Source organism: Anolis carolinensis, chromosome 5 (assembly GCF_035594765.1).
Source record: "Anolis carolinensis isolate JA03-04 chromosome 5, rAnoCar3.1.pri, whole genome shotgun sequence".
Taxonomy (NCBI): domain Eukaryota; kingdom Metazoa; phylum Chordata; class Lepidosauria; order Squamata; family Dactyloidae; genus Anolis; species Anolis carolinensis.
The window spans coordinates 136,489,054-136,514,687 of NC_085845.1; the positions used below are offsets into that span (position 1 = coordinate 136,489,054).

General features: G+C 42.2%; 1 protein-coding gene across 1 annotated transcript; it reads left to right on the forward strand.

Annotated features, from left to right (window-relative positions):
- Positions 1-1,432: 1,432 nt before the first annotated feature.
- fezf1 (FEZ family zinc finger 1) lies at positions 1,433-18,316 on the forward strand. The gene is made up of 4 exons (XM_003221329.3): positions 1,433-2,263; positions 5,635-5,769; positions 8,681-8,813; positions 13,783-18,316. The coding sequence occupies exons 1-4, from the start codon at positions 1,535-1,537 to the stop codon at positions 14,064-14,066; spliced, it is 1,281 nt and encodes a 426-aa protein (XP_003221377.1). The 5' UTR covers positions 1,433-1,534; the 3' UTR covers positions 14,067-18,316.
- The last annotated feature ends 7,318 nt before the right edge of the window (positions 18,317-25,634 follow it).

A 25,634-nucleotide genomic window follows, 5' to 3' on the forward strand; every position in this document is an offset into this window, starting at 1 on the left:
CTTTTTCTGTCAAATTTGTTGTATAACATGATGTTTTGGTGCTTAATTTGTAAAATCATAACCTAATTTAACGTTTAATAGGCTTTTCCTTAATCTCTCCTTATTATCCAACATATTCGCTTATCCAACGTTCTGCCGGCCCCGTTTACGTTGGATAAGCGAGACTCTACTGTATTGTAATATTTTGGTGCTAAATTTGTAAATACAGTAATTACTACATAGCATTACTGTGTATTGAACTACTTTTTCTGTCAAATTTGTTGTATAACATGATGTTTTGGTGCTTAATTTCTAAAATCATAACCTAATTTAACGTTTAATAGGCTTTTCCTTAATCTCTCCTTATCATCCAACATATTCGCTTATCCAACGTTCTGCCGGCCCGTTTATGTTGGATAAGCGAGACTCCCCTGTATTAAAAAACTCAAAAATCAGAACAGTAAATAGGAAGCAACACTCTGAAAACAGAAGAGTTCCAAGGGCAGCTAATGACTCTGAACAAAGGATGCCCCCAGGCAGAAATAGCCAGGAGATGAACCTTTCCAATGCTAATTAAGGTGATTAACTGCAACATTCACACTGGCTTAAGCGGCTGAGGGGGAAAAGGAAAGGGCCTGAGGCTGTGAGGAATGGCGGGAGTTGAAGTCCAAAACACTTGGTCCAAGTTTGCCCTCACGCCTGTAGCAGAGCGTCAAGTGCTGCTCGCAATGTGAGAAACAGGCGCTGAGGGCTTTCAGTTTCCCGCGCTTTTTCGGGCCTCAAAACCCAACACTGACTGCTTGCCAAAGAGGCCAATTTGCCTCTTTTCTGTGTGTGTGTGGAGAAGGAAAAGACTCCCGCAAATGGGAGGGTCCGGGGGGGGGGGGGTGGGGAGAGCGACGAGCCTCACTGAATGTTGTTTTCAGGGCTGGAAGGGGCGAGCAGGCGTGTGTGTATGTGCATGTCCGTCCCCTTTTTGTGCCTGGCTTGGCCTCTTCGGGAAAGCAAAGCAGCGCCCGTTCTCCTCGACGACGGGGACGACAACAGGCGTCACTTCCAGGCGGACATTGATCCAGGGAAAGAGCGAGAGCGAGGAAGAGCAGAGCCCCTCCCTCTTCGTGGAGGCAGGCGCCAATCAGAAGCCAGGACGCGAGAGGGAGGCTTCCCCCTTGCCTTTCCCAACCCTCCCCAAGCGCCCGTCGGAAGCGAACTGAGCAATTATCTAGTTTACCTTCTCCTCTTGGAAGTTAACCATTGGCGGGATCGTGGCGGCGGCTATTGACCCGACGCTTTCCATTGAGACTGAGAGGAAAAGAGGCAAGAAAGAGACGACTCCTCCGCCCAAGGCGATGGGGATGATGGCCCTCCAGGTGTAGCGTCTTGGTAGACCTATTCTTGACCCGCATGGTTTCCAGACCGAAGCCAGTTCCACAGCACTGCTGGTCACAGCTGACCTCCGGGGAGACGCAAGCAGAGGATGGCAGCGAAGGGAGCCTCGGAGGCGGCGTGGAGGAGGGCTTCCTCCTCCCGGAGACGCCAGTGAAGACGGCAAACCATGGAGAGCAGCAGCAGCCGGCCGCTTCCGACGGGCAAGAGCCTCCTAAGCGGAGCCTCATCGTCGTCGTCGTCCTCTAAGGCGCTGGCGTTCTCCATCGAGCGCATCATGGCCCGCACGGCGCCGGAGCCCAAAGCGCGCCCGCTCTTGCCTCCGTTCCTGCCCAAAGCGGGCGAGAAGGCGCCCCCGACGGGGCTCGGCTTGGGCTCCTCCCTCCCCTGCATGCTCCCCTTCGTGCCCTTGGCGTACAAGCCCCCCGGGGAGCCGCCGCCCGCCTCCAAAGCCGAGCTGCCCCCACACTTCAAGTTGGTCCGCCCGCGCGTGGTCACCCACTCTTCCTTCCACGCCTTGGGCGCCTTGGGCTACTTCGGACGTGCCGCCGAGATTCCACCGCCGCCTCCTCCTCCGCCGCCGCCTCCTCCTCCTCCGTCGAGTCTCAACCTCCACCCGGTGGCGTCCTACTTCCTGGGCTCGTCGTTGCAGAGCCACAAGGCGTCCTTGGCCGAAAGGAACAAGCTCCAAGCTCTGCCGGGACCTGCCTCCGCCGCGCCGCCGGGCTTCAAGGAGTTGGCGCATGCTCACTTCCACAGCGCCGCCGCTGCCGCCGCCGCCGCCGCGCACCTCTTGGCCGCGGAGAAGCTGCCCTTCAAGGGCGCCGTGGCCGCGGAGTTCAGCCGCGCTTCTCCCGGCGCCAAGCCCAAGGCCTTCACCTGCGAGGTCTGCGGCAAGGCAAGTGCCCTGTCCACGGCCCGCGCTTTTACACAGCGTCTAGCTTTCAAACGAGACCAACTCCAGGCATTGGGTATGGAGAGAAGAGCCAGGGCCCTTCCACACACAAAAATCCCACGTTATCTGAGTGTGGACTGAGATTAACCCAGTTCAAAGCAGATATTATGGGCTTTTCTGCCTTGATATACTGAGTTATATGGCTGTGTGGGGGGGCCTTGGTGGCACAGTGTGTTAAAGCGCTGAGCTGCTGAACTTGCGGACCAAAAGGTCCCACGTTCAAATCCCGGGAGCGGAATGAGCGCCCGCTGTTAGCCCCAGCTCTTGCCAACCTAGCAGTTCGAAAACATGCCAATGTGAGTAGATCAATAGGTACAGCTCTGGCGGGAAGGTAACGGCGCTCCATGCAGTCATGCCAGCCACATGACCTTGGAGATGTCAATGGACAACGCCGGCTCTTCGGCTTAGAAATGGAGATGAGCACCAACCCCCACGTCGGGGGAAACATTTACCTTTACTATGGCTGTGTGGAAGAGTCTTGAAGCCCCTTCCACACAGCTGTATAAAATCCACGTTGAACTGGATTACATGGCAGTGTGGACCCAGGCCCCTTCCACACAGCCATATAACACAGAATATCAAGGCAGATCAGCCTAAATGCCTGATGAACTGGGTTATCTGAGTCCACATTGCCATATATTCCAGTTCAAAGCAGATATCGTGGGATTTTCTGCCTTTATATTCTGGGTTGTACGACTGTCTGAAAGGGCCCTGGGTTATCTGAATCCACACTGCCATATAACCCAGTTCAAAACAGATATTGTGGGGTTTCCTGCCATGATACTCTAGGTTCTATATGGCTGTGTGGAAGAGCCCCTGGTTCAATGTGGGGTTTTATACAGCTGTATGAAAGGGACCGCCAATAACCCAGTTCAGAGCAGATATTGTGGATGATCTGTCTTGATACTCTGGGTTGTATGGCTGTGTGAAAGGGCCATGAGGTCCCATCCAGTGCATGATATGGTCAGTGTGGACTCCCAACCCAGTTCAACGCAATTGCTACGTTGTGTGATCATCATATAATGTGAATCAACGAAGTATTTTTTAAAAATTTCCGTGTCAGGAGCTTGACTTGAGAAACTGCAAGTCGCTTCTGGTGTGAGAGAATTGGCCGTCTGCAAGGACGTTGCCCGGGGGGCACCCGAATGTTTTTGATGTTTTACCATCCTTGTGAGAGGCTTCTCTCATGTTCCCGCATGGAGAGCTGGAGCTGACAGAGGGAGCTCACCGGCTCATTATCATGGCAGTGTTCATGGGGCCTCAACCTGGATCCTTCACCGCCAGATAATACATTTTGACCGCATTGAATTGGACTAAGGCCCCCTTCCACACAGCTGTATAAAATCCACATTGAACTGAATCATTTGGTAGTGTGGACTCAGATAACCTAGTTGAAGCAGATATTGTTGATTATCGGCCTTCATATTCCCCGTGCAAGGGCCCTGAGTCCACTCTGTTGTTGAATGCGGTTCTAAGCAGAGTCATGAAACATAAGGCAGTGTAGATACGGATTCCCGATCCCTTAGTTCCCAGCTTCACTGTTCCCAGTTTACTACATGTATTATTGTTATTATCATTATCACTATTATTATTATCATTACACTATCTAACAAAAATGGGAAAAAATCTGTTCCTGATTTGAAAGTGTTATTGAAAGTGCTGTTCTTACTTTCAAAGTAGTTGTTAGACTCCAGAAACGTCGTTTTTGTGGCTTCCACAAACTATAAGATTTGGTTGAGACTTTCCAAGATATTCTTTGAAAAACTACAGCAAAATCATGTGCTGCAGGATGGCAACTTTGTTCCATGTTTTTATGACAGAGCCAATTAGGAAATGACATTTATAACCCAGGGACAAAAATCGTGTTGCATTAGTGTTATCTCACCCTGTCACACAAAGCGGTTCTAAAACAGTTAACCTGCATCCTTAAACATAGGGCAGTGTAGACGGAGCCTTTAGAGCCCTTGTCTTTTCTGTGATCGTTGCTCCTCTATGGATTCTCGCATCCCCGAGGCCCCAACTGTTTAGTAAATGTACTATTATCATTACCATAATTATTACATTTTGTAACAAAAATTGAAAAAAAAATATTCTGTTCCTGGTTTGAAAGTGTTCTTTCTTGTTTAATTGTGCGGCACTTCCTTTGAAAATAGCTCTTATAGTCCAGAAACTTGATTTTTGTGGCTGCCACAAACTGTGTCGAATTGGTTGAGATATTAATTTTAAAAAATCGATTGCAGGATGGTGACACAGGAACAAAAATGTGTTACATAGTGTTGGTATTATTATTATAGTTATTATCCGAGTCATTATATTATATTTATTATTTATTCTTATATTATATTATATCAATTATTATCATGATATTATATTTATATTTTATTTATCATCATTATTTATCATGATATTATATTTTATTATTATGTATCATTATATTATATTTATATTATTTATCATGATATTATATTTATATTATTATTTATCATTACATTATATTTATATTTTTATGATTTACCGTTATATTTATATGTATATTATTTATCGTTATATTATATTTACATTTGTATTCATTATTTATCATGATATTATATTTATTATTCTTTATCATTATATTATATTCATATTTTATTTATCATTATTATTATTATTTATCGTTATATTATATTTATATTTATATTCATTATTTATCATTATATTATATTTATATTTATTATTATCACCAATAATCTGCACTTTCTAACCGGTCTTGAAAAAGGTGCAGATGATTCCTCTGGAAATCTAGTTCAAGATTCTGATGATGATAATGATGATATTATTGGGTTGTTGTATGTTTTCCGGGCTGTATGGCCATGTTCTAGAAGTATTCTCTCCTGACGTTCCGCCCACATCTATGGCAGGCATCCTCAGAGGTGCCATAGATGTGGGCGAAATGTCAGGAGAGAATACTTCTAGAACATGGCCATACAGCCCGGAAAACATACAACAACCCTGTGATCCCGGCCAGGAAAGCCTTCGACAACACGATATTATTATTATTATTATTATTATTATTATTATTATTATTATTATTATTATTATTATTATTATTATTATTATTATTATTATTATTATTATTATTATTATTACCCGCCTCTCCTTGCAGCTGAAGGCGAGGATACAACCGAATGTAAACAGAACCGACAAAACGCAAGGCTATGGCGAATGGATCCAGCGCTTTCTTTGCCACGCTTTTTGTGGCCAGTCTGTATGCAAGGGGTCAGTGCAGACGGGGCCTAACCGCGCCGCCCCGTGGGGCCTTTCTTTCCCCCTTGCAGGTGTTCAACGCGCATTACAACCTGACGCGCCACATGCCTGTCCACACGGGCGCCCGACCCTTCGTCTGCAAAGTCTGCGGGAAGGGCTTCCGCCAGGCTAGCACTCTCTGCCGGCACAAGATCATCCACACCCAGGTAGGCAGCCCTGTCCCTCCGTCCGCCCCTCTCCTCCCTCTTTCTTCTTTCTCCTCTATTGATGGGTCTCCTGGCAAGTATGAGGCAACTCTTCCAGAGCTTTGGGAGGAAAAAAAGAAAAGAAAAAACCCTCAAAGTTCCCAGATCCTTCCCTTCCCACAAATGGGAACTTTTCCAAAGTTTGGTGGGAAGAAAACTTCCAAAGCGATGCCTCTATTTCTCTGAGTGCTTAATAGAAAGAGATTGGTTTTGAACGACCGTTTCCCCCGCTACTCGTGATCGTCGCCACTTGAGCCAGGGCCCGACGGCTCTTTCAAATTCGCATGTCTTTCTTCGCAAACGCAATTACTTCTCTGTATACAACGCTCAAAAAGTCGCCCATAGTTGCTGGTGTCCAGCCCACCCCTCTCTCCCCCTGTAGGTCACAAAAACTGGTCAACTGCTCTCCTCAAAAAAAGGGCTGACGACCAATTCCCAACGGTTAGGACTCACTCCTTCGGGCGCGGATCCTGTAAGGGTCCCAATTCGGGGATGGGAGTGACTGGCCGGAATCACTGGGTTGCTGTGAGTTTTCCGAGCTATATAGCCATGTTCCTGAACCATTCTCTCCTGACGTTTCGCCCACATCTAGGGCAGGCATCCTCAAAGGTTGTGATTGGGTTTGTTATTATTATTATATTTGTTATTATTATTATATTGTATGACACAGCAAACAAGATAGATATGCTAGATTATTTCTTCTTCTTCTTCTTCTTCTTCTTCTTCTTCTTCTTCTTCTTCTTCTATACAATAGAGTCTCGCTTATCCAACGTAAACGGGCCGGCAGAACGTTGGATAAGCGAATATGTTGGATAATAGGGAGAGATTAAGGAAAAACCTATTAAACATCAAATTAGGTTATGATTTTACAAATTAAGCACCAAACATCATGTTATACAGCAAATTTGACAGAAAAAGTAGTTCAATACACAGTAATGCTATGTAGTAATTACTGTATTTACAAATTTAGCACCAAAATATCACGATATATTGAAAACATTGACTCCAAAAATGCGTTGGATAATCCAGAACGTTGGATAAGCGAGTGTTGGATAAGTGAGACTCTTCTGTATTTATTATTATTATTATTATTATTATTATTATTATTATTATTATTATTATATTTGTTCTTACTACAATACTACAAGTTATTATTACTACAATAAGGTATTATTAACATTATATTACAGTATTACAATATGAATCCTTAGTGCAGTAGAGTCTCGCTTATCCAATCTCCACTTAGCCAACGTTCTGTATTATCCAACGCAGTCGGCCTTTTAGTAATCAATGTTTTTGTAGTCAATGTTTTCAATACATTGCAATGTTTTGGTGCTAAATTCATAAATACAGTAATTACTACATAATGCTACCGTGTATTGAACTGTTTTTATGTTTTGGTGCTTAATTTGTAAAATCATAATGTAATTTGATGTTTAGTGGGCTTTTCCTTAGTCCCTCCTTATTATCCAACGTTTTCACTTATCCAACGTTCTTCTGCCGGCCAGTTTATGTTGGATAAGTGAGACTCTACTGTATCAGATTTCTCATTATTATATGTATCATCATCATAACCCCCGGTGGCGCAATGGGTTAAACTCTTGTGCCGGCAGGACTGCTGACCTGAAGGTTTGAATCAGGGGAGCGTGCAGATGAGCTCCCTCTGTCAGCTCCAGCTCCCCATGCGGGGACATGAGAGAAACCTCCCACAGGATGGCAAAAAACATCCAAACATCTCTGCGTCCCCTGGGGAACGTCCTAGCAGACGGCCAATTCTCTCACACCAGAAGGGACTTGCAATTCCGCAAGTTGCTCCTGATACAAAAAAACATAATATTTATTATTATTATTATTATTATTATTATTATTATTATTATTATTATTATTATTTCTGTCCCACCTTTCTCCCCCTGGGGACTCAAGGTGACAAGAATATAACACAATCCAATAAAAATGCGCGGCAAATACAAAAATTAAAGACTGAAGAAACATATCCATATTTGTGCTAAACCACAATTAATATTTCATTTTAAAGCTATACACTTAATCCAGCCTCCCCAGCAGTGTGTCCTTCATCCTGTTGGCAAAGAAATGTGGAGGGTCGGAAGTTAGAGCAGGGTGAACTCCCGTCTGTCAGCTCTAGCTTCCCATGCGGGGACATGAGAGAAGCCTCCCACAGGATGGCAAAGTATCAACGGAGCGGGGAGAGCTCCCGTCTGTCAGCTCTAGCTTCCCATGCGGGGACATGAGAGAAACCTCCCACAGGATGGCAAAGTATCAACGGAGCGGGGAGAGCTCCCGTCTGTCAGCTCTAGCTCCCCGTGCGGGGACATGAGAGAGGCTTCCCACAGGATGGCAAAACATCAAAACATCCGGGCGTCCCCTGGGCAACGTCCTAGCAGACGGCCAATTCTCTCACACCAGAAGCGACTTGCAGTTTCTCAAGCCGCTCCTGACACCAAAAAAAAATCATAATACTGATTATTATTATTATTATTATCTTTATTTCTATCCTGCTTTTTCTCCCCCTGGGGGACTCAAGGTGGCAAGAATATGACACAATCCCATAAAAATGTGCCGCAAATACAAAAATTAAAGACAGTGAGGAAACCATGCCATATTTATGCCATGGCTACAAAGCTAAAATACAATGAAGTGTGCATTTTGAAGCTATACACCTAACCCAACCTCCCCATCAGCGTGTCCTTCATCCTGGTGGCAAAGAAATGTCTTCATTTTTTTTGAGGATGTGGTGGTTGAAGCAAGGTGAGCTCCATCTGTCAGCTCTAGCTCCCCGCGTGGAAAGCAAGCTGGAAGCTCATCTCCTTTTCCAATTCTTTCTCTCCCCTTTCCCCACCGGTTTCCCGAGCAGGAGAAGCCCCACAAGTGCAGCCAGTGCGGCAAAGCCTTCAACCGGAGCTCCACCTTGAACACCCACACGAGGATCCACGCCGGGTACAAGCCTTTCGTCTGCGAGTTTTGCGGGAAGGGCTTCCACCAAAAAGGTAAAGTGAGTCCGGCTCTGCCACAACCTCAGAGTGGACGTGGCCTGAGTTCTTTCGCGAGTCTGTGGAATGTTCAGGGTGGGAGAAAGAACTCTGGTCTGTTTTCAATTGGATGTGAATGTTGCAATTGCCCGCTTTGATTCGCATTGGATAGCCTTTCAGCTTCGAGGTCTGACTGCTTCCTGCCTGGGGGAATCCTTTGTTGGGAGGTGTTAGCTGGCCCATGTCTGGAATTCCCCTGTTTTCAGAGTGTTGTTCTTTATTTACTGTCCTGATTTTAGAGTTTTGTTAAATACTGGCAGCCAGGTTGTGTTCATTTTCATTGTTTCCTCCTTTCTGTCGAAATTATCCACATGCTTGTGGATCACTATTTATATTGAGGGGAAAAGGTGACTGGGGAATTCGCATGGTGAAAACTATTCCTAATAATATATAATAACGGATCAAACTTGACTCGGAAGTAAGTCTCACTTTGAAATCAATGTGCCCAGCAGAAATATACACTGTCATGTAATGCAGAAAATTCAAGCTGCATTCTATAGGTCCAAGCTGACCATATTATGCATTATATCGCCGTGTAGATCCAGCCTCAAGCTGCGATTTAAATCGCATCTACTTAGGAACAAGTCTGCTTAGATTTAGTGGGGTTTGTTTCCGAATAAACTACAGTGAGTAAACAGAGTACACGTCCAATATTTTCCCGTCATTCTCCTTGTATTCGGAAGATGCACTTTGGTTGTAGTTTTTTGCTATCGGCTTTATCTGGGAGTAACAGCACCACTGAACTCAGTGCGACTTAAATTTAGTATTTGCATTGGGTCGCACGGGTAGATTAATATCGAAATTTCTCCGCCTACAGCTTCACGGAGGTCAACGGATTTAATGTTCCTCAGATTTTCATGTCAGCCCTCCATGGTAGCCAAGAGTATTTGTTTAAGATACGATCAGACTAGCGATTTTGAGCCAAGGGTCATAATGATGATGATGATAATAATAATAATAATAATAATAATAATAATAATAATAATAATAACAACAACAACAACAACAATAAAATAATAAAATAATAAATACTACAAACAAATAATAATAAATAAAATAAAATAATTAATAATAATAATAATCTAATAATAAATAAATAAAAACTCAACCAGATAAGTCAGCCATAGCAGAGCACTTGATGAACCAACCTGGACACAGCATATTATTTGAGAACACAGAAATCCAGGACCACGCTCAACCACCATGTCAGGCGAACACAGAGAAGTCCACAAGCATGTGGACAATTTCAACAGAAAGGAGAAAACCATGAAAATGAATAAAATCTAGCTACCCGTAAATCAGAACAGTAATAAAGAATAACACTTAGAAGACAGGGGAATTCCAGACAAGAAACAATCAGGGCTAATTTGTACCTCCCAACAAAGGACTCCCCTAGGCAGGAAACAGCCAGGTTTTCAAGCTGCAAGGTCATTCAATGCTAATCAAGGAGATCACCAGCAACATTCACACTTTCCTCAGACAGAAGTTCTTTCTTCCAGCCTGGACCTTCCACAGATATAGAAACCCAGCTTGCCTAGTTTACAACAGACCTCACAACCTCTAAGGATGCCTGCCATAGATGTGGGCGAAACGTCAGGAGAGAATGCTTCTGGAACAAGGCCAAACAGTACGGGAAAACTCACAGCAACCCAGTGATTTCGGCCATGACAGCCTTTGACGACACAACAAAAAACTTTATTTATATTCCTCCCTCTCTAATCAAATTTACTCACACTTATGCCTTAAAACTTAATCCAAGATTTTGCTGGTTTAAGGCAAGTTTATATTTTGATTTCCCCCCACTTTTTGTTTTATTTTAACTTCTAAAATCGTCTAACAGGCATAAGTTACATTCATTGGCGGGGTTGTTTAGGTAACAATTTATCGTTGTGGTTAAATTATAGCAATCCAAATGCTGCCTCGTTGAATCCACCCCAAAGGATGTGGATAATCCCAAAATATCCATACAATTATTAAACACGATAATCATTCATTCCTCCTGCTGGAATAGTTTGTGACTCGTGGATGTGGCTAATGTTTTGAAAAATACCATAATTGTAGAGCGAAGTTAATCTGAATTATTTCTTGATTGATGCCTGGAGCACCCCCTGGGGATGTCAACCGTTTCTCAAACGATAACAATTCCGGCATGATCTGAATCCGCCTTGTTTCTGGCAGAGTTGATTCCGGATCTTCTCCCAGAGATGTCAGCAATGTGTTGTTTGTTGGAAGGGTGCCACTGTCTTCCTATGAGACCCAAAGGGGTTTCCTATAGCCAATCGGAGATAATGTTTTGCATGTATGTGTGTGTGTGTGTTTTAAAGTGCTTAATTGCATGTGTGTGTTGTGGGTGGGCTGGTGGATTGTGGGAAGCCTAATGGACATTGTGAAGGGAATATGGAGGTGTGTTGTGGGAGGCTGTGGGAAAAGGTCTGCTATGTGGGGGACTTATAGACTGTATGGACTGTGTGGAGGCAATGGACTGTATAGTAAGTTGTTGGCTATGTGGGCTGATGGACTGTGAAGGGCATTGAGCTGTGTGTATTTAAACTTTGGATATGTTTTAATGGTTTTTAACTGGGAATTTTAAATAGTGTTTATATTTGATCCTGTTTTAATGTTTGCATATGTGTATAGTTTAAATTATATGTTGATGCTTTTATGTTAAGCTGCTGTGAGTCTCCTTCTGAAGAGATAAAGCGGGGTATTTATTATTATTATTATTATTATTATTATTATTATTATTATGTATAATATAACAATATATTGGTTACATGGCTCTTTTAACTGATTCTATTTGAATCGAGGTTGTTTTATTCAATTTATATACATGGTTTATGTAATGTTATTCTTTCATGCTGATGTATTTTATTGTATGTACAGTATTATGTATTTCATGTATGGCACCTTAGTGTGCTATTTTGTAAGCCTCCCCAGTCCCTATGGGAAATGGTGTCAGGAGTATAAATAAAGTTTTATTATTATTATTGACACAAAGACATAGTATGACACAGCAAACAAGATAGATATGCTGGATTTCGTATTACAAAATCACAAGTTGAACACTTCCTAAGCGGTTAGGATTATTATTATTATTACTATTATTATTATTAATGGGGGCTAATGGGCTGGGACAATAGACTGTGTGGGGACTGTAGGCTGTTGGGGGGCCTGGTAGACTGTGGCCCCTTCTACACTACCACATTATCCAGATTATCAAATCAGATAATCCACATTATCTGATTTGAACTGGATTATATGAGTCTACACTGCCATATAATCCAGTTCAAAACAGAGAATCTGGATTTTATATGTCAGTGTAGAAGGGATCTATGAGGGAGCTATTGAACACGTGTTGTGTCTTGTCCAAGGCTTTCATGGCCTGAATCACTGCTTTGCTGTGAGTTTTCCAGGCTGTATGGCCATGTCCCAGAAGTATTCTCTCCTGACATTTTGCCTACATCTATGGCAGTCATCCTCAGAGGTTGTGAGGTCTGTTGGAAACTAGGCAAGTGGGGTTTATATATCTGTGGAATGTCCAGGGTGGGGAAAAGAACTCTTGTCTGCCTGAGGCAAGTGTGAATGTTTCAATTGGCCAGCTTGATTAGTATTGAATAACCTGGCAGCTTCAAAGCCTGGTTGTTTCCTGCCTGGGCGAATCCTTTGTTGGGAGGTGATTGTTTCATGTCTGGAATTCCTGTTTTTTTTTTTAGTGTTGTTCTTACTGTCCTGCTTTTAGAGTTTTTGAATACTGGTAGCCCCCAGGCAGGAAGCAGCCAGACTTTGAAGCTGAAAGGTTATTCAGTGCTAATCAAGGTGACCAATTGCAACATTTGCACTTGCCTGAAACAGACAATAGTTCTTTTTCCCAACCTGGACATTCCATCATAGACATATAACCCCCTCTCCTACTTTCCAACAGACCTCACAACCTCTGAGGATGCCTGCCATAGATGTGGGCTAAATGTCAGGAGAGAATGCTTCTGGAACATGGCCGTACAGCCCAGAAAACTCACAATAACCCAGTGATTCTAGCCATGAAAGCCTTCCACAACATATAATACAGTAGAGTCTCACTTATCCAACACTCGCTTATCCAATGTTCTGGATTATCCAACACATTTTTGTAGTCAATGTTTTCAATACATTGTGATATTTTGGTGCTAAATTTGTAAATACAGTAATTACTACATAGCATTACTGTGTACTGAACTACTTTTTCTGTCAAATTTGTTGTATAACATGATGTTTTGGTGCTTAATTTGTAAAATCATAACCTAATTTGATGTTTAATAGGTTTTTCCTTAATCTCTCCCTATTATCCAACATATTCGCTTATCCAACATTCTGCCGGCCCGTTTGTTGGATAAGGGAGACTCTACTGTAATGATGATGATGATGATGATGATTATTATTATTATTAATGAACTGTAGGGGGGGAGAGATTGGTAGACTGTGGCCCCGTCTACACTGCCATATAATGCAGGTCATCAAAGCAGATAATCCATGTTGATTTGAACTGGATTATATCAGTCTGCACTCCTATATAATCCAGTTCAAAACAGGGAATCGGGATTTTATATGGCGGTGTTGCGTTTGGGACTGGGAACTATGACCTGTATTGAGGGGTATTCACTAAGGCTGGATCTACAATGCCATATAAAATTAACTTTTTCTGCTTTGAACTGGATTATATGACAGTGTAGACTCATATAATCCAGCTCAAAGCAGATAATGTGATTATTTGCTTTGACAATCTGGATTATATGGCAGTGTGGATCCAGCCTGAGTTGGTGGAGGACTGTATGTATTGTGTGTGTGGGGGGGGGGGGGGGGGGAGGCTGGTGGACTGTCCATTACTGAGCATCACTGACTGTCTTTCTCTGCCTCCCCCACCCTCTTTCCCTTTCTTTTCTCTGCCCTTTAGGGAACTACAAGAATCACAAGCTGACCCACAGTGGGGAGAAGCAGTTCAAGTGCAATATCTGCAACAAGGCCTTCCACCAAGTGTACAACCTGACCTTCCACATGCACACCCACAATGACAAGAAGCCCTTCACCTGCCCCACCTGTGGCAAAGGCTTCTGCAGGAACTTTGACCTCAAAAAGCATGTCCGCAAACTCCATGACAGCAATGGTGGCACCCCCTCTTTGGCCCTGCCTCGACCCCCCACTGCCGAGTCAGAGTTGCCTCCGCTTCCCCACTCATGAACCCCCCTGGCTCCCCTTTGCGCTTTGTCTGCATGCACTTGTGAGCACCCCCTGTCTTCTCTGCCCCCCTCCAAGAGACAGCTGGCCTGCCGCCCTTTGACACTGTTGGAGACCACTGAACTGCTTTGCTGGGAGGAGCAAGACTTTTCCCTCTCCCTCAAGTTGGCTTTGAGAACAGGGGCCTGCTGGAACTGAACTTTGGGTGTATTTATTGAGGCCTGCCTAAGGGCCTTTTTATTTTGTGACCTCCTTATATTGTATCATTGGAAGGGACTTTATCGGAGAAGACCACTGCCATATGAAAGCCATCTCTCTCTCTTTCTCTCTCTGTTGTGTGTCTGCAGACCTGCCTGTATGTAAAGGGGTGTTTCTTGATCCCTCAAAGTCTGTTTCTGTTGGGGAATTTGAGCCCTTAGGCTCAAAATAACCCTCAGCTGGGGCAATTCCACCAAAATATAGCAGTGTACTAGGAGTAAACTCCTTTATCAGCAGAAGGTATGAGCTTTGATTCCTTAGGATGGCTTAGGATTGCCAATAAAAATATTTATTGAAGTAAAAAAGAAATACATTCTTGATATAAAAGGTCTCGGAACTAACTAGCTTACTAATCTCATCTGATAAATAAGATAAAAGGTAAAAACATCAATGCATCTACATTTTGCCTAGAGAGAGGCCAAATGTGCTTCCTCACAGGAAGAAAGAAAAAGCACAAGAGACTCTAAAAATGGTGGAGACCACATGCTTAACCCAGGGCAGTTTAGTGGCTAGCAGGAAAGAGTAAAGACAAAGCCTTTTTGGGAAAAATGCATAGAAATGTGGGGGAAGGAATCCCTAAGCTTAGCCCTGTTTCTAGCCTACTCATTGAGGACTGGAAACTTGATGACACAAGAAACTTGTACAGCCCAGGGATGAAGCCCAACAGTTTCAGGTGCCCTTGGTCCCCATCCAAAAAAATGGGTTCTCCCTGACTGTAAATAAATAGCATCTTCTGGTCCAAGAGATGACTGCATCCATCCCTTGGGAGGAGAAGCCCCCACTTTGGAGAGTGTATTTGAGTTCAAAGGTCAATCTCTGAGGTCAGCTTGAAACAAACAACAACAATGAACTAGGCAGTTAATCCTAATGTCACCTCCACAAAGGATGCTCACAGAGAATAACTCATCTGTACCAGTTTGTAATGCAAATCTATTTCTGGAAGCTCCTAGAAAATTTACTGTTGTTATGAATAGACAGAGGTTAAATCTACACTGCCCTATATCCTAGGATCTGGTTCCAGATTATTTGGTTGTACTGGACAATATGAGTCTATGCTGCCATATAATCTGGAATAAGAAGATAATCTGGGATCAGATCCCAGGTTATAAGGCAGTGTAGAAGGGGCCAGAGAGTCAAACCCTGACTATATACGCCTTTAAGGAGTGCCCTTTATTTCAAAGCCCCTCTATTTCACAAGATCTAAAACAGAAATTCAAGATAATTTTGGTAGACCTAAAAGGTTTGAATAGCCAAGGTGATAACTCAACTGGATATATATTGGGAAGGGTTGTCTTTTAAAGAGTGACCTTAATCCCAAATCCCTCATTTCACAAACTAACTCCAAATATGTCTTAGGGTGCTGTGAGATCCCCCCCTTCTTTATTTATTTATTTTTACAACATTTATATTCCGCCCTTCTCACACACATATCTGGAAAACATTCAGTGCCAATCCTCTTTTTCCGATCAAAACTGTAAGCCTAAGTAAATACATCCCCACTTTTAAGGCGACTCCTATTTATCTACTCACATTTGTTTTCAAACTGCTAGGTTGGCAGAAGCTGGGATAAAGGTCAGGAGCTCACCCTGACCCGGGCTTTGAACTCTCAACCTTCTGGTTGGCAGATTTATTGCAGCTTGGTGATTAACCTGCTGTGCTAAAGCCAGGCCCTGAGATCTTTTGTGGTTAACCTGCTGTGCCAAAGCCCAGACCTGAGATCATTCCTTGGGATCTTATTGCTGACCAAAAGCAGACATCTTGGCTGTTTTGGATACACCCCCTAAGGCGTGAATACTCAGGACTGGAAGAGTTCCCTTTTAAGGGGTGTCCTTTATTCCAAAATTGGTTTCACAAGACAATCACATCCCCAATTGTGCACCAACTTTTCAGGCTTGTCCTCTATTCCTTAGGATCTAAGGTCCTATCTATACTGCCATGTAAAACCCAGATCATTTGCTTTGATGCTGGGGTGGCACAATGAGTTAAACCCTTATGCCAGCTGGACTGCTGACCTAAAGGTTGCGTTGCTGATCTGAAGGTTGCCGGCTGGAATCTGCGAGAAGGGTGAGCTCCCACCTGTCAGCTCTAGCTTATCCAGGCATCTCTTGGGCAACATATCTGGAAATTCTCTTATACCAGAAGCGACTTGCAGTATGTTCTCAAGTTGCTTCCGACACACACAAAAAATCTGCTTTGAACTGGATTATACCGCAGTGTAGACTCATATAATCCAGTTCAAACCAGCTAGTGTAGAATCTGGGAAGCAGGTGAGCTTCCGTCTGTCAGCTCCAGCTTCCCATGCGGGGACATGAGAGAAGCCTCCCACAGGATGGTAAAACATCCAGGGCCCACTAAATGGAATAATAACAATGTATTAAATATCATTAAACATTGTATTATACACAGTAAACAAATGTAAATTTCAGATAAATGGTTAAAAAAGCCAATCAAACTGTTGCATTCACAGTATGATGAATGGTAGTTACATTCACAATGTAATCAACTTTCTTGGTTATTTTCTTGTTTCTTCATCACCACTAAATGGAATAATAACAATGCATTAAATATCATTAAACATTGTATTATACACAGTAAACAAATGTAAATTTCAGATAAAGGGTTACAAAAGCCAATCAAACTGTTGCATTCACAGTATGATGAATGGCAGTTACATTCACAATGTAATCAACTTTCTTGGTTATTTTCTTTTTTTCTTCATCATACTGTGAATGCAACAGTTTGATTGGCTTTTGTAACCATTTATCTGAAATTTACATTCGTTTATTGTGTATAATACAATGTTTAATGATATTTAATACATAGTTATTACAGTAGAGTCTCACTTATCCATCACTCGCTTATCCAACGTTCTGGATTATCCAACGCATTTTGTAGTCAATGTTTTCAATATATCATGATATTTTGGTGCTAAATTCGTAAATACAGTAATTACTACATAGCATTACTGCATATTTAACTACCTTTTTTGTCAAATTTGTTGTATAACATGATGTTTTGGTGCTTAATTTGTCAAATCATAACCTAATTTGATGTTTCATAGGCTTATTCCTTAATCTCTCCTTATTATCCAACATATTCGCTTATCCAAGCTTCTGCCGGCCCGTTTATGTTGGATAAGCGAGACTCTACTGTATTCCATTTAGTGGACACTTGTTAGTTCAAGTCCTTGGGAACCCATTTTTTCTTATAAAACATCCCTTGAGCAACGTTATTGCAGGCGGCCAGTTCTCTCACACCAGACGCGACTTGCAGTTTCTCAAATCTCCTGATAGGGGGAAACAAATCTGGATTATATGGCAGTGTAGAAGGGGCCTTATTTTAAGAGGTTGCATTGCTGGTTGAGGCTGCTTAAAGGGAGTGTGTATGCCAGAGAGAGAGAAAGAGAGAAAGAAAGGGAGAAAGAAAGAAAGAGGGAGAGAGAGAGAGAGAGAGAGAGAGAGAGAGAGAGAGAGAGAGAGAGAGAGAGAGAGAGAGAGAGAGAGAGAGAGAGAGAGGCTTTCATTTGGAAGGTTCTCATCAGAGAGACTCCCTGTTCTCATCGTTGGGAGTCTCTCTCCTGGGAAAGGAAGCCCATTCCCTTGGAAAAGGATCACCTCTGACTTCCCCCGCGTGTTCCTTTGGATCTGGCAACCTTCGAGGGCATTGATCCCTTCGATCCCCTCTGTGTATATATAGATCCTCCCCTGTCCCCTCTGAAAAACAAACTTCGATTGACTTTACCTGCGGGTTGGATTGGATGTCATCCCTTGCATCCCTTTCCTCCCGGTTGCCCCATCTCCATCCACTCCAAGGACCATCACCTTTCTTTCCTCTTCTCCCTTTGAATCTCTCGTGGATTCGTTTTGGTACGGATCGGGAATGTCTGGCTGTGTTATTTTTTTAAGTTATTACGACTATTCTTGCGCGTGCAAAACGAGAACAACAACAACGAAAGAGAGGATGACTTTGGGCAAATAAAACACGCCACAAATGCCGATGGAGCCTGAGTCTGTTTTCCAAGGCTTGGCTCAGGGATGGGGCTCATCTCCATTTCTCTGCCCTTTGTCCCTAGACGCCTCTGAGGTTATGTGGCCGGCATGACTGCATGGAGCGCCGTTACCTTCCCGCCGGAGAGGTTCCCATTGATCTACTCACATTTGCATGTTTTCAAACTACTAGGTTGGCAGAAGCTGTTGTGGTAATCTCTGAGCGGTTAGACTCAATTTAACCCTCTCTGGGGGAGATTCCACCAAAAACAGCAGAGTAGCAAAAGCAAAGCTTTCAAATGCAACAGGGCGAGCAAGAGAAGCCTTTGTCTATTTAGGATTGCAATGGCTGCAGAGTCTCAATAAAAGTTCAAAACGTATTTATTCAGGTAAAAGGAACTCCATTGTAGATAGAAAGGCTTGGGAGCTGTCTAGACTACTCTAGACTGGTTTCTAAGGAAAAATAAGAAAGGAAAAATAACAAACATCTAAATAGTTACATCTTGCCAGGAGAGATGGCAGGATGCTTCTTGTTAGCTTGAAGAACAAAGGGAGAAGAAGAGAACCAAAATGGTTCCGACCTCGTGGTCCAGTTTATTGGGGCCATAAAAGACATTCTGACCAAGGAGAAGTTAGTGTCCCTGGAGAGTCACATTTCTGCTAACTTCAAAGTAAGGGATGTGACGTAAACAGGATAGGGTGAAACACAGTCAAGCCCGTCTAGGCATGCTTTGGAAACAGGGAAAGGATTCCCTCAATCTAACTCTATCATCTATCTAACTAAATTTAGACTTGAGTAGTCCAGGATGATTTCCAACAGAAGCTGGGGCTAACAGCGGGAGCTCCCCCGGCTCCCCAGCATAGGCTGGCTAAAAATGAAATCACCTGGGAAGGAACTCGAATCCCTGAACCTATTTATTTAGCTTATTGTGGGTACTGTTATAATGTATTTAAAACCATATACAAAATAAAAAAAACTTGGCATTGATCATCTGCCATAATCCAGATTCTCAAAACACATAATCCACATTATCTGTGTTGAGATGGATTATATGAGTCTACACTGCCATATAATCCAGTTCAAAGCGGATAATCTGGATTTTATGTGGCAGTGCAGAAGGGGCCCCAGATTCTGATCCCAGGTTATCTGCTTTCAACTGGATTATATGAGGTCCCTTCTACACTGCCATATAAAATCCAGATTGTCTGTCTTGAACTGGATTATATGGCAGTGTAGACTCATACAATTCAGTTCAAATCAGATCATGTGGATTATCTAATTTTATAATCTGGATTATATATCATATAATCCAGTTCAAAGCAGACAGTGTCAATTATCTGCTTTGATAATCTGGATTATATGGCAGTGTAGGCTCATTTAATTCAGTTCAAAACAGATAATCTGTGAATTGTCTGCTTTGATAATCTGGAATATATTGCAGTGTAGAAGGGACCTGAATCTACACCTTCATATAACCCAGTTCATCCAGTTCAAATAATATAATCTGGATTTTATATGGCAGAGTATAAGGGAGTTTACAATTGGATTCAACTGGTCTCCTGTAGGTGGAAAAGAGTCTTGAATAGGGAACTAGAGCTTTGGGAGGCCAGGTTTTAAATCTCAGTTTAGGTCCCTTCTACACTGCCATATACAATCCTGCTTGGAACTTGATTATATGGCACAATAGACTCAGAAAATCCGGATTAATATAATTCGGTTCTAAACAGATAATCCGGATCATCTACTTCGAACGGATTATATTAATCCGGATTATCCATATAATCTGAATTATATGTCGCTGTAGATTCAAATAATCCGGATTAATATAATCCGGTTCTAAGCAGATAATCCGGATCATCTACTTTGAACGGATTATATTAATCCGGATCATCCATATAATCTGAATTATATGTCGCTGTAGATTCAAAAAATCCGGATGCTTTGAACCGGATTATATTATATGGCAGTGTAGATCCAGAGAAAGTCTTTGAAAATATTGGTGGAGAATCTTTTATCAGTACATCTCCATTGTTGGATAGTCCTCCCATGAAAGAAAATTATTATTATTATTATTATTATTATTAATAATAATAATAATAATAATAATAATAATAATAATAATAATAATAATAATAATTCAACCTTGGCTACAAATTTTAGGAGTCCCGACTTGCTCAATTTTTCCTTTCTTTCAATCCATTGTAATCCTCACTGTAAAACTCTGGGAAAATAGCTCCTGCTTAAAAAATGTACTTTAAAAGGAGGGAAAGTGTCCCTACTTAGAGAGACAAGACTTTAAAATCATGTCTGAATGAGATACCAACTCCAGCCTCCAAGCAGGAAGTTTTTCATATAAAATTTCACTTACTAACAATGTCATAATGAGGTATTTCCCTTCCTATGCACTTGCTAAGAGTAAGTCCCATTGACCATGGGGTGCATTGACACTGTAGAATGAATGCAATTTGACACTGCTTTGAACTGCCATGGTCAATGTGGTGGAATTATGAGAGTTTTAGTTTTATCATGTATTTCTGCTTTGAACTTGATTATATGAGTCTAAACTGCCATATAATCCAGTCCAAAGCATATTATCTGGATTTTATATAGCAGTGTAGAAGGGACCTCATATAATACAGTTCAAAGCAGATAACCTGGGATCAGAACCTGGGGTCTCTTCTTCACTGCCATATAAAATTCAGATTATCTGCTTTGAACTGCATTAAATGGCAGTGTAGACTAATATAATCCAGTTCAAAGATGATAATCTGGATTTTATATGGCAGTGTAGTTGGGGTGTGAGGATGGATCTACACTGCCACATAATCCAGTATCTGATCCCAGAATTGTATAAATATACACTGCCATATAAACCAGTTCAAAGCAGATAATCTGGGTTCACAAACTGGATTATATGGCAGTGTAGATGAGGCCTAAGAAACTCTTCTCCCAGCTTTTGGAGATGGGGAGGTAAGTGGGGTGGACTGAGAGGGGAGAAAGGGAAAACCTTCTCACTATCCAATGGTGAGGAGAATATTTTAGTCAAAAAACATGGACCTGGTCCTTCTCTCAGGGAGCTACCAAGGGTCATGCATGTGCGAGTCCCATAGTTCCAGTTCCCCTCCGCCCTGTATTGATCCTGAACATCTCTTTCTACAACTCTGGCGCAGTAGAGGTGGCTGGACATCCACAAACCTTTCTTGCTTAGTTTCTCCATATCTCACAACCTCTGAGGATGCTTGCCATAGATGTGGGTGAAATGTCAGGAGAGAATGCTTCTGGAACATGGTCAAACATACAACAACCCATTCAACCCAAATCAATAACTGCAGGAGATTATGGAGACCAAGTTTGTTAGAATCCCTGCTTGGCCATGGAAACCCACTGGGTGATACTGGGCAACTACAAACCCCAGAATTCTGCAGGAGACAGAAACTGGATTTAAAGTGGATTCATGCTCTAGTGCAGTGTGGTCCAATCAAACTTTAGTATAGGAATGTGAGGGGCAGAGACATTCCAGAAAGAAAACGAATTACATAATTAATATTGTATTACATAATTAAAATATTAATATTTAATTGCGTAATTAACATATTTTTCCAGTAAGAAAGGCAGCCACCAACAAAAATGAATTGGTGGGCCACAGGTTGGACCACACTGCTCTAGTGTGATGAGACAGCTACTAGTCAATAAAATCCATGATAGGCTGCTGGAATTTGCAATCCAATATTTTGAAGGATGCATGGTTTCCATCCCCATAGTTTAAGCCATATTCTGCTTAACAAATGAAGCCAAAGTGTTAGAAATATTTTGGAAGGAAGAGCATGAAAAATGGCTTATTGAGATTGTAGATTCCCTTATCCTCATTGGACTGATTTCTGAGTAGCCATGTAAAGAATAGCTTAATAATTCACCACCTCAAACACACAGATACACAGATAGTTGGATGATTCTATTATTTCCTCAGAACAAAACCATAAGGGTTTCCTCTCACAATTGAGGCTGCCATATAATCCAGATTATCAAAACATCTGGGTACCCACAGGTTGAGAACCACTGGTATAGATCCAGCCTCATTGAGCAAAATACAACAAGCTTTGTCTTTACTTTCCTGGCTTGTTCTTGGCCTTGCATTCAAAAAGAGATAACAACAACAACAACAACAACAACAACAACAACAACAACAACAACTTTATTTTTGTACTCCGCTTCCATCTCCCTGAAGGCTAACATGGGGACAACCCCAGGTAATTACAAAAGAACAAAATAAAATACATAACATAACACATAATATTGAAAATTCTAAAATTAGGACAGTAAATAAAGAACAACACTCTGTAAACAGAGGAATTCCAGGCATGAAACAATCAGGCCCAGAATTTATTTTTTTCTGTGTCAGGAGCTGCAAGTCGCTTCTGGTGTGAGAGAATTGGCCATCTGCAAGGATGTTGCCCAGGGGATGGCCAAATGGTTTGATGTTTTACCATCCTTGTGGGAAGCTTCTCTCATGTCCCCGCATGGAGCTGGAGCTGATAGAGGGAGCTCATCCGAGCTCTCCCCAGGTTGGATTCAAACCTGGCAGCCTTCAGGTCAGCAACCCAACCTTCAAGTCACAAGGCTTTAACCCACTACGCCACCGGGGGCTCCATCAGGCCCAGCTAACACATCCCAACAAAGGATTCCCCCAGGAAGGAATCAGCCAGGCCTTGAAGCTGCAAGGCTTTTCAATGTTAATCAAGGTGATTAATTGCAACATTCACACTTGCCCCCAACAGACAAGAGTTCTTTCTCCCACCCTGGATATTCCACAGATATATAAACCTCCCTTGCCTAGTTTCCAATATACCTCACTCTGCCGTAGATGTGGGAGAAACGTCAGAAGAGAATGCGTCTGGAACATGGCCATACAGCCCGGAAAACTCACAGCAACTCTCCTGAGAAAGAGTTAGTGGTAAAGAGGGTAGCAATGGCATTCTGGTAACTTGATGGGCCTGTCCACATGAAACAATTATAGTGTTATGATTCCACTTTAACTGCTATGGTTCCATCCTATTGAATCCTGGGATTTGTAGTTTGATGAGGTACTAAACCAGCCAGTAGGCTATCAGGAATTGTAGGAGTTGAAGTCCAAAACACCTGGAGGGACGAAGTTTGCCCAGACCTTTACCAAACTCTCCAGCTGAAAATTCTAAATGCTCTTCTCTAAATTACCAGTCCCAGGATTCTACTGGACAGAATCATGGCAGTTAAAGTGGAATGATAACACACTATACTTTGTAATGTGAACAGACCCCAGGAGTAGCATGGTAAACTACATTAGCTGAAATCTACACAAATCTTCTTCTACACAAATATTACAAATTCAGAAATGTGCTTCTACATTGGGCCACGTTAGGGATGAAGGGATAAATAACCCATATTTTTCATTATTATTATTATTATTATTATTATTATTATTATTATTATTATTACAGTAGAGTCTCACTTATCCAACGTTCTGGATTATCCAACGCATTTTTGTAGTCAATGTTTTCAATGCACTGTGATATTTTGGTGCTAAATTTGTAAATACAGTAATTACTACATAGCATTAATGTGTAATGAACTACTTTTTCTGTCAAATTTGTTGTATAACATGATGTTTTGGTGCTTAATTTGTAAAATCATAACCACTGCATATTTTGATGTTTAATAGGCTTTTTCTTAATCTCTCCTTATTATCCAACATATTCGCTTATCCAACGTTCCACTGGCCCGTTTATGTTGGATAAGTGAGACTCTACTGTATTATTATTATTTTATTATGACACAGCAAACAAGATAGATATGCTGGATTTTGTATCACAAAATCACAAGTCGAACACTTCCCAAGTGTCTAGGACTGTGTGATGTATTTTCGGATGATGCGCACAGATCCCAGTAGGGTGGCCTTTTGCAGTTGGCAGATCGTAATTTTGTCAATGTCTATTGTTTCCAAATGCCGGCTGAGATCTTTTGGCACGGCACTCAGTGTGCCCATCACCACCGGGACCACCTGCACTGGTTTCTGCCAGAGTCTTTGAAGTTTAATCTTGAGGTCCTGATAGCGGCTGAGCTTTTCCTGTTGTTTTTCATCAATGCGACTGTCACCTGGGATGGCAACATCAATGATCTAAACCTTTTTCTTTTCCACAACTGTGATGTCTGGTGTGTTGTGTTCCAGAACTTTGTCAGTCTGGATTCGGAAGTCCCACAGTATCTTTGCGTGCTCATTTTCCAATACTTTTGCAGGTTTGTGATCCCACCAGTTCTTTGCTGCTGGGAGGTGGTACTTGAGGCATAAGTTCCAATGAATCATTTGGGCCACATAGTTGTGCCTCTGTTTGTAGTCTGTCTGTGCAATTTTCTTACAGCAACTGAGGATATGATCCATGGTTTCGTCGGTTTCCTTGCAGAGTCTGCATTTTGGGTCATCAGCTGATTTTTCGATCTTGGCCTTAATTGCATTTGTTCTGATGTCTTGCTCCTGGGCTGCAAGGATCAGGCCTTCTGTCTCCTTCTTCAGGGTCCCATTTGTGAGCCATAGCCAGGTCTTCTCCTTATCAGCTTTTCCTTCAATTTTGTCAAGGAACTTTCCATGTTGTGCCAGCTATCAGCTCTAGTTTGTAGTGCGGTTTTCTTGTACTGGTTTTTTGTCTGCTGTGCTTTGAGGAGTTTCTGATTTTTGACTTCAATCAAAGCAGGTTCTTCACTTTGTTTTACATATTCTGCCAGGGCATGTTCTTCTCTTTGACTGCTTGTTTTATTTGTAAGAGTCCTCTGCCCCCTGATCTTCTAGGCAGATATAGCCGGTCAACATCATTTTTATTATTATTATTATTATTATTATTATTATTATTATTATTATTATTATTATTATTAAAAACCAGTTTTGACACTCACAAGCCCCTTCTACACTGCCATATAATCCACATTGTCAAAGCAGACAATCCATATCATTTCCTTTGAACTGCATTATGTGAGTCCACACTGCCATATAATCCAGTTCAAATAAAATAACCTGGATTTTTTATGGCAGTGTAGAAGAGGCCACAGAGTTTCCCCTACATTTAAAACACAGGGGAGTTGCGCTGACTGCAAATAAGACCAATCCTACAATCCATATGGTGGTAATACTTCGATTAGGCCAACCCTAAAAAGGCAGACAAATCAGTCCAAGCTTTGCAGTCCCCCAGCGCCCTTTGTCGATAAATGTTGATTGTCTTCTATTGCTTTTCCGGTTCCAGCCAGCCCAGGGGCCATCTGGGGTGAAAACTAATATGCCTTTCTGACAATCTGCAGGTCTTT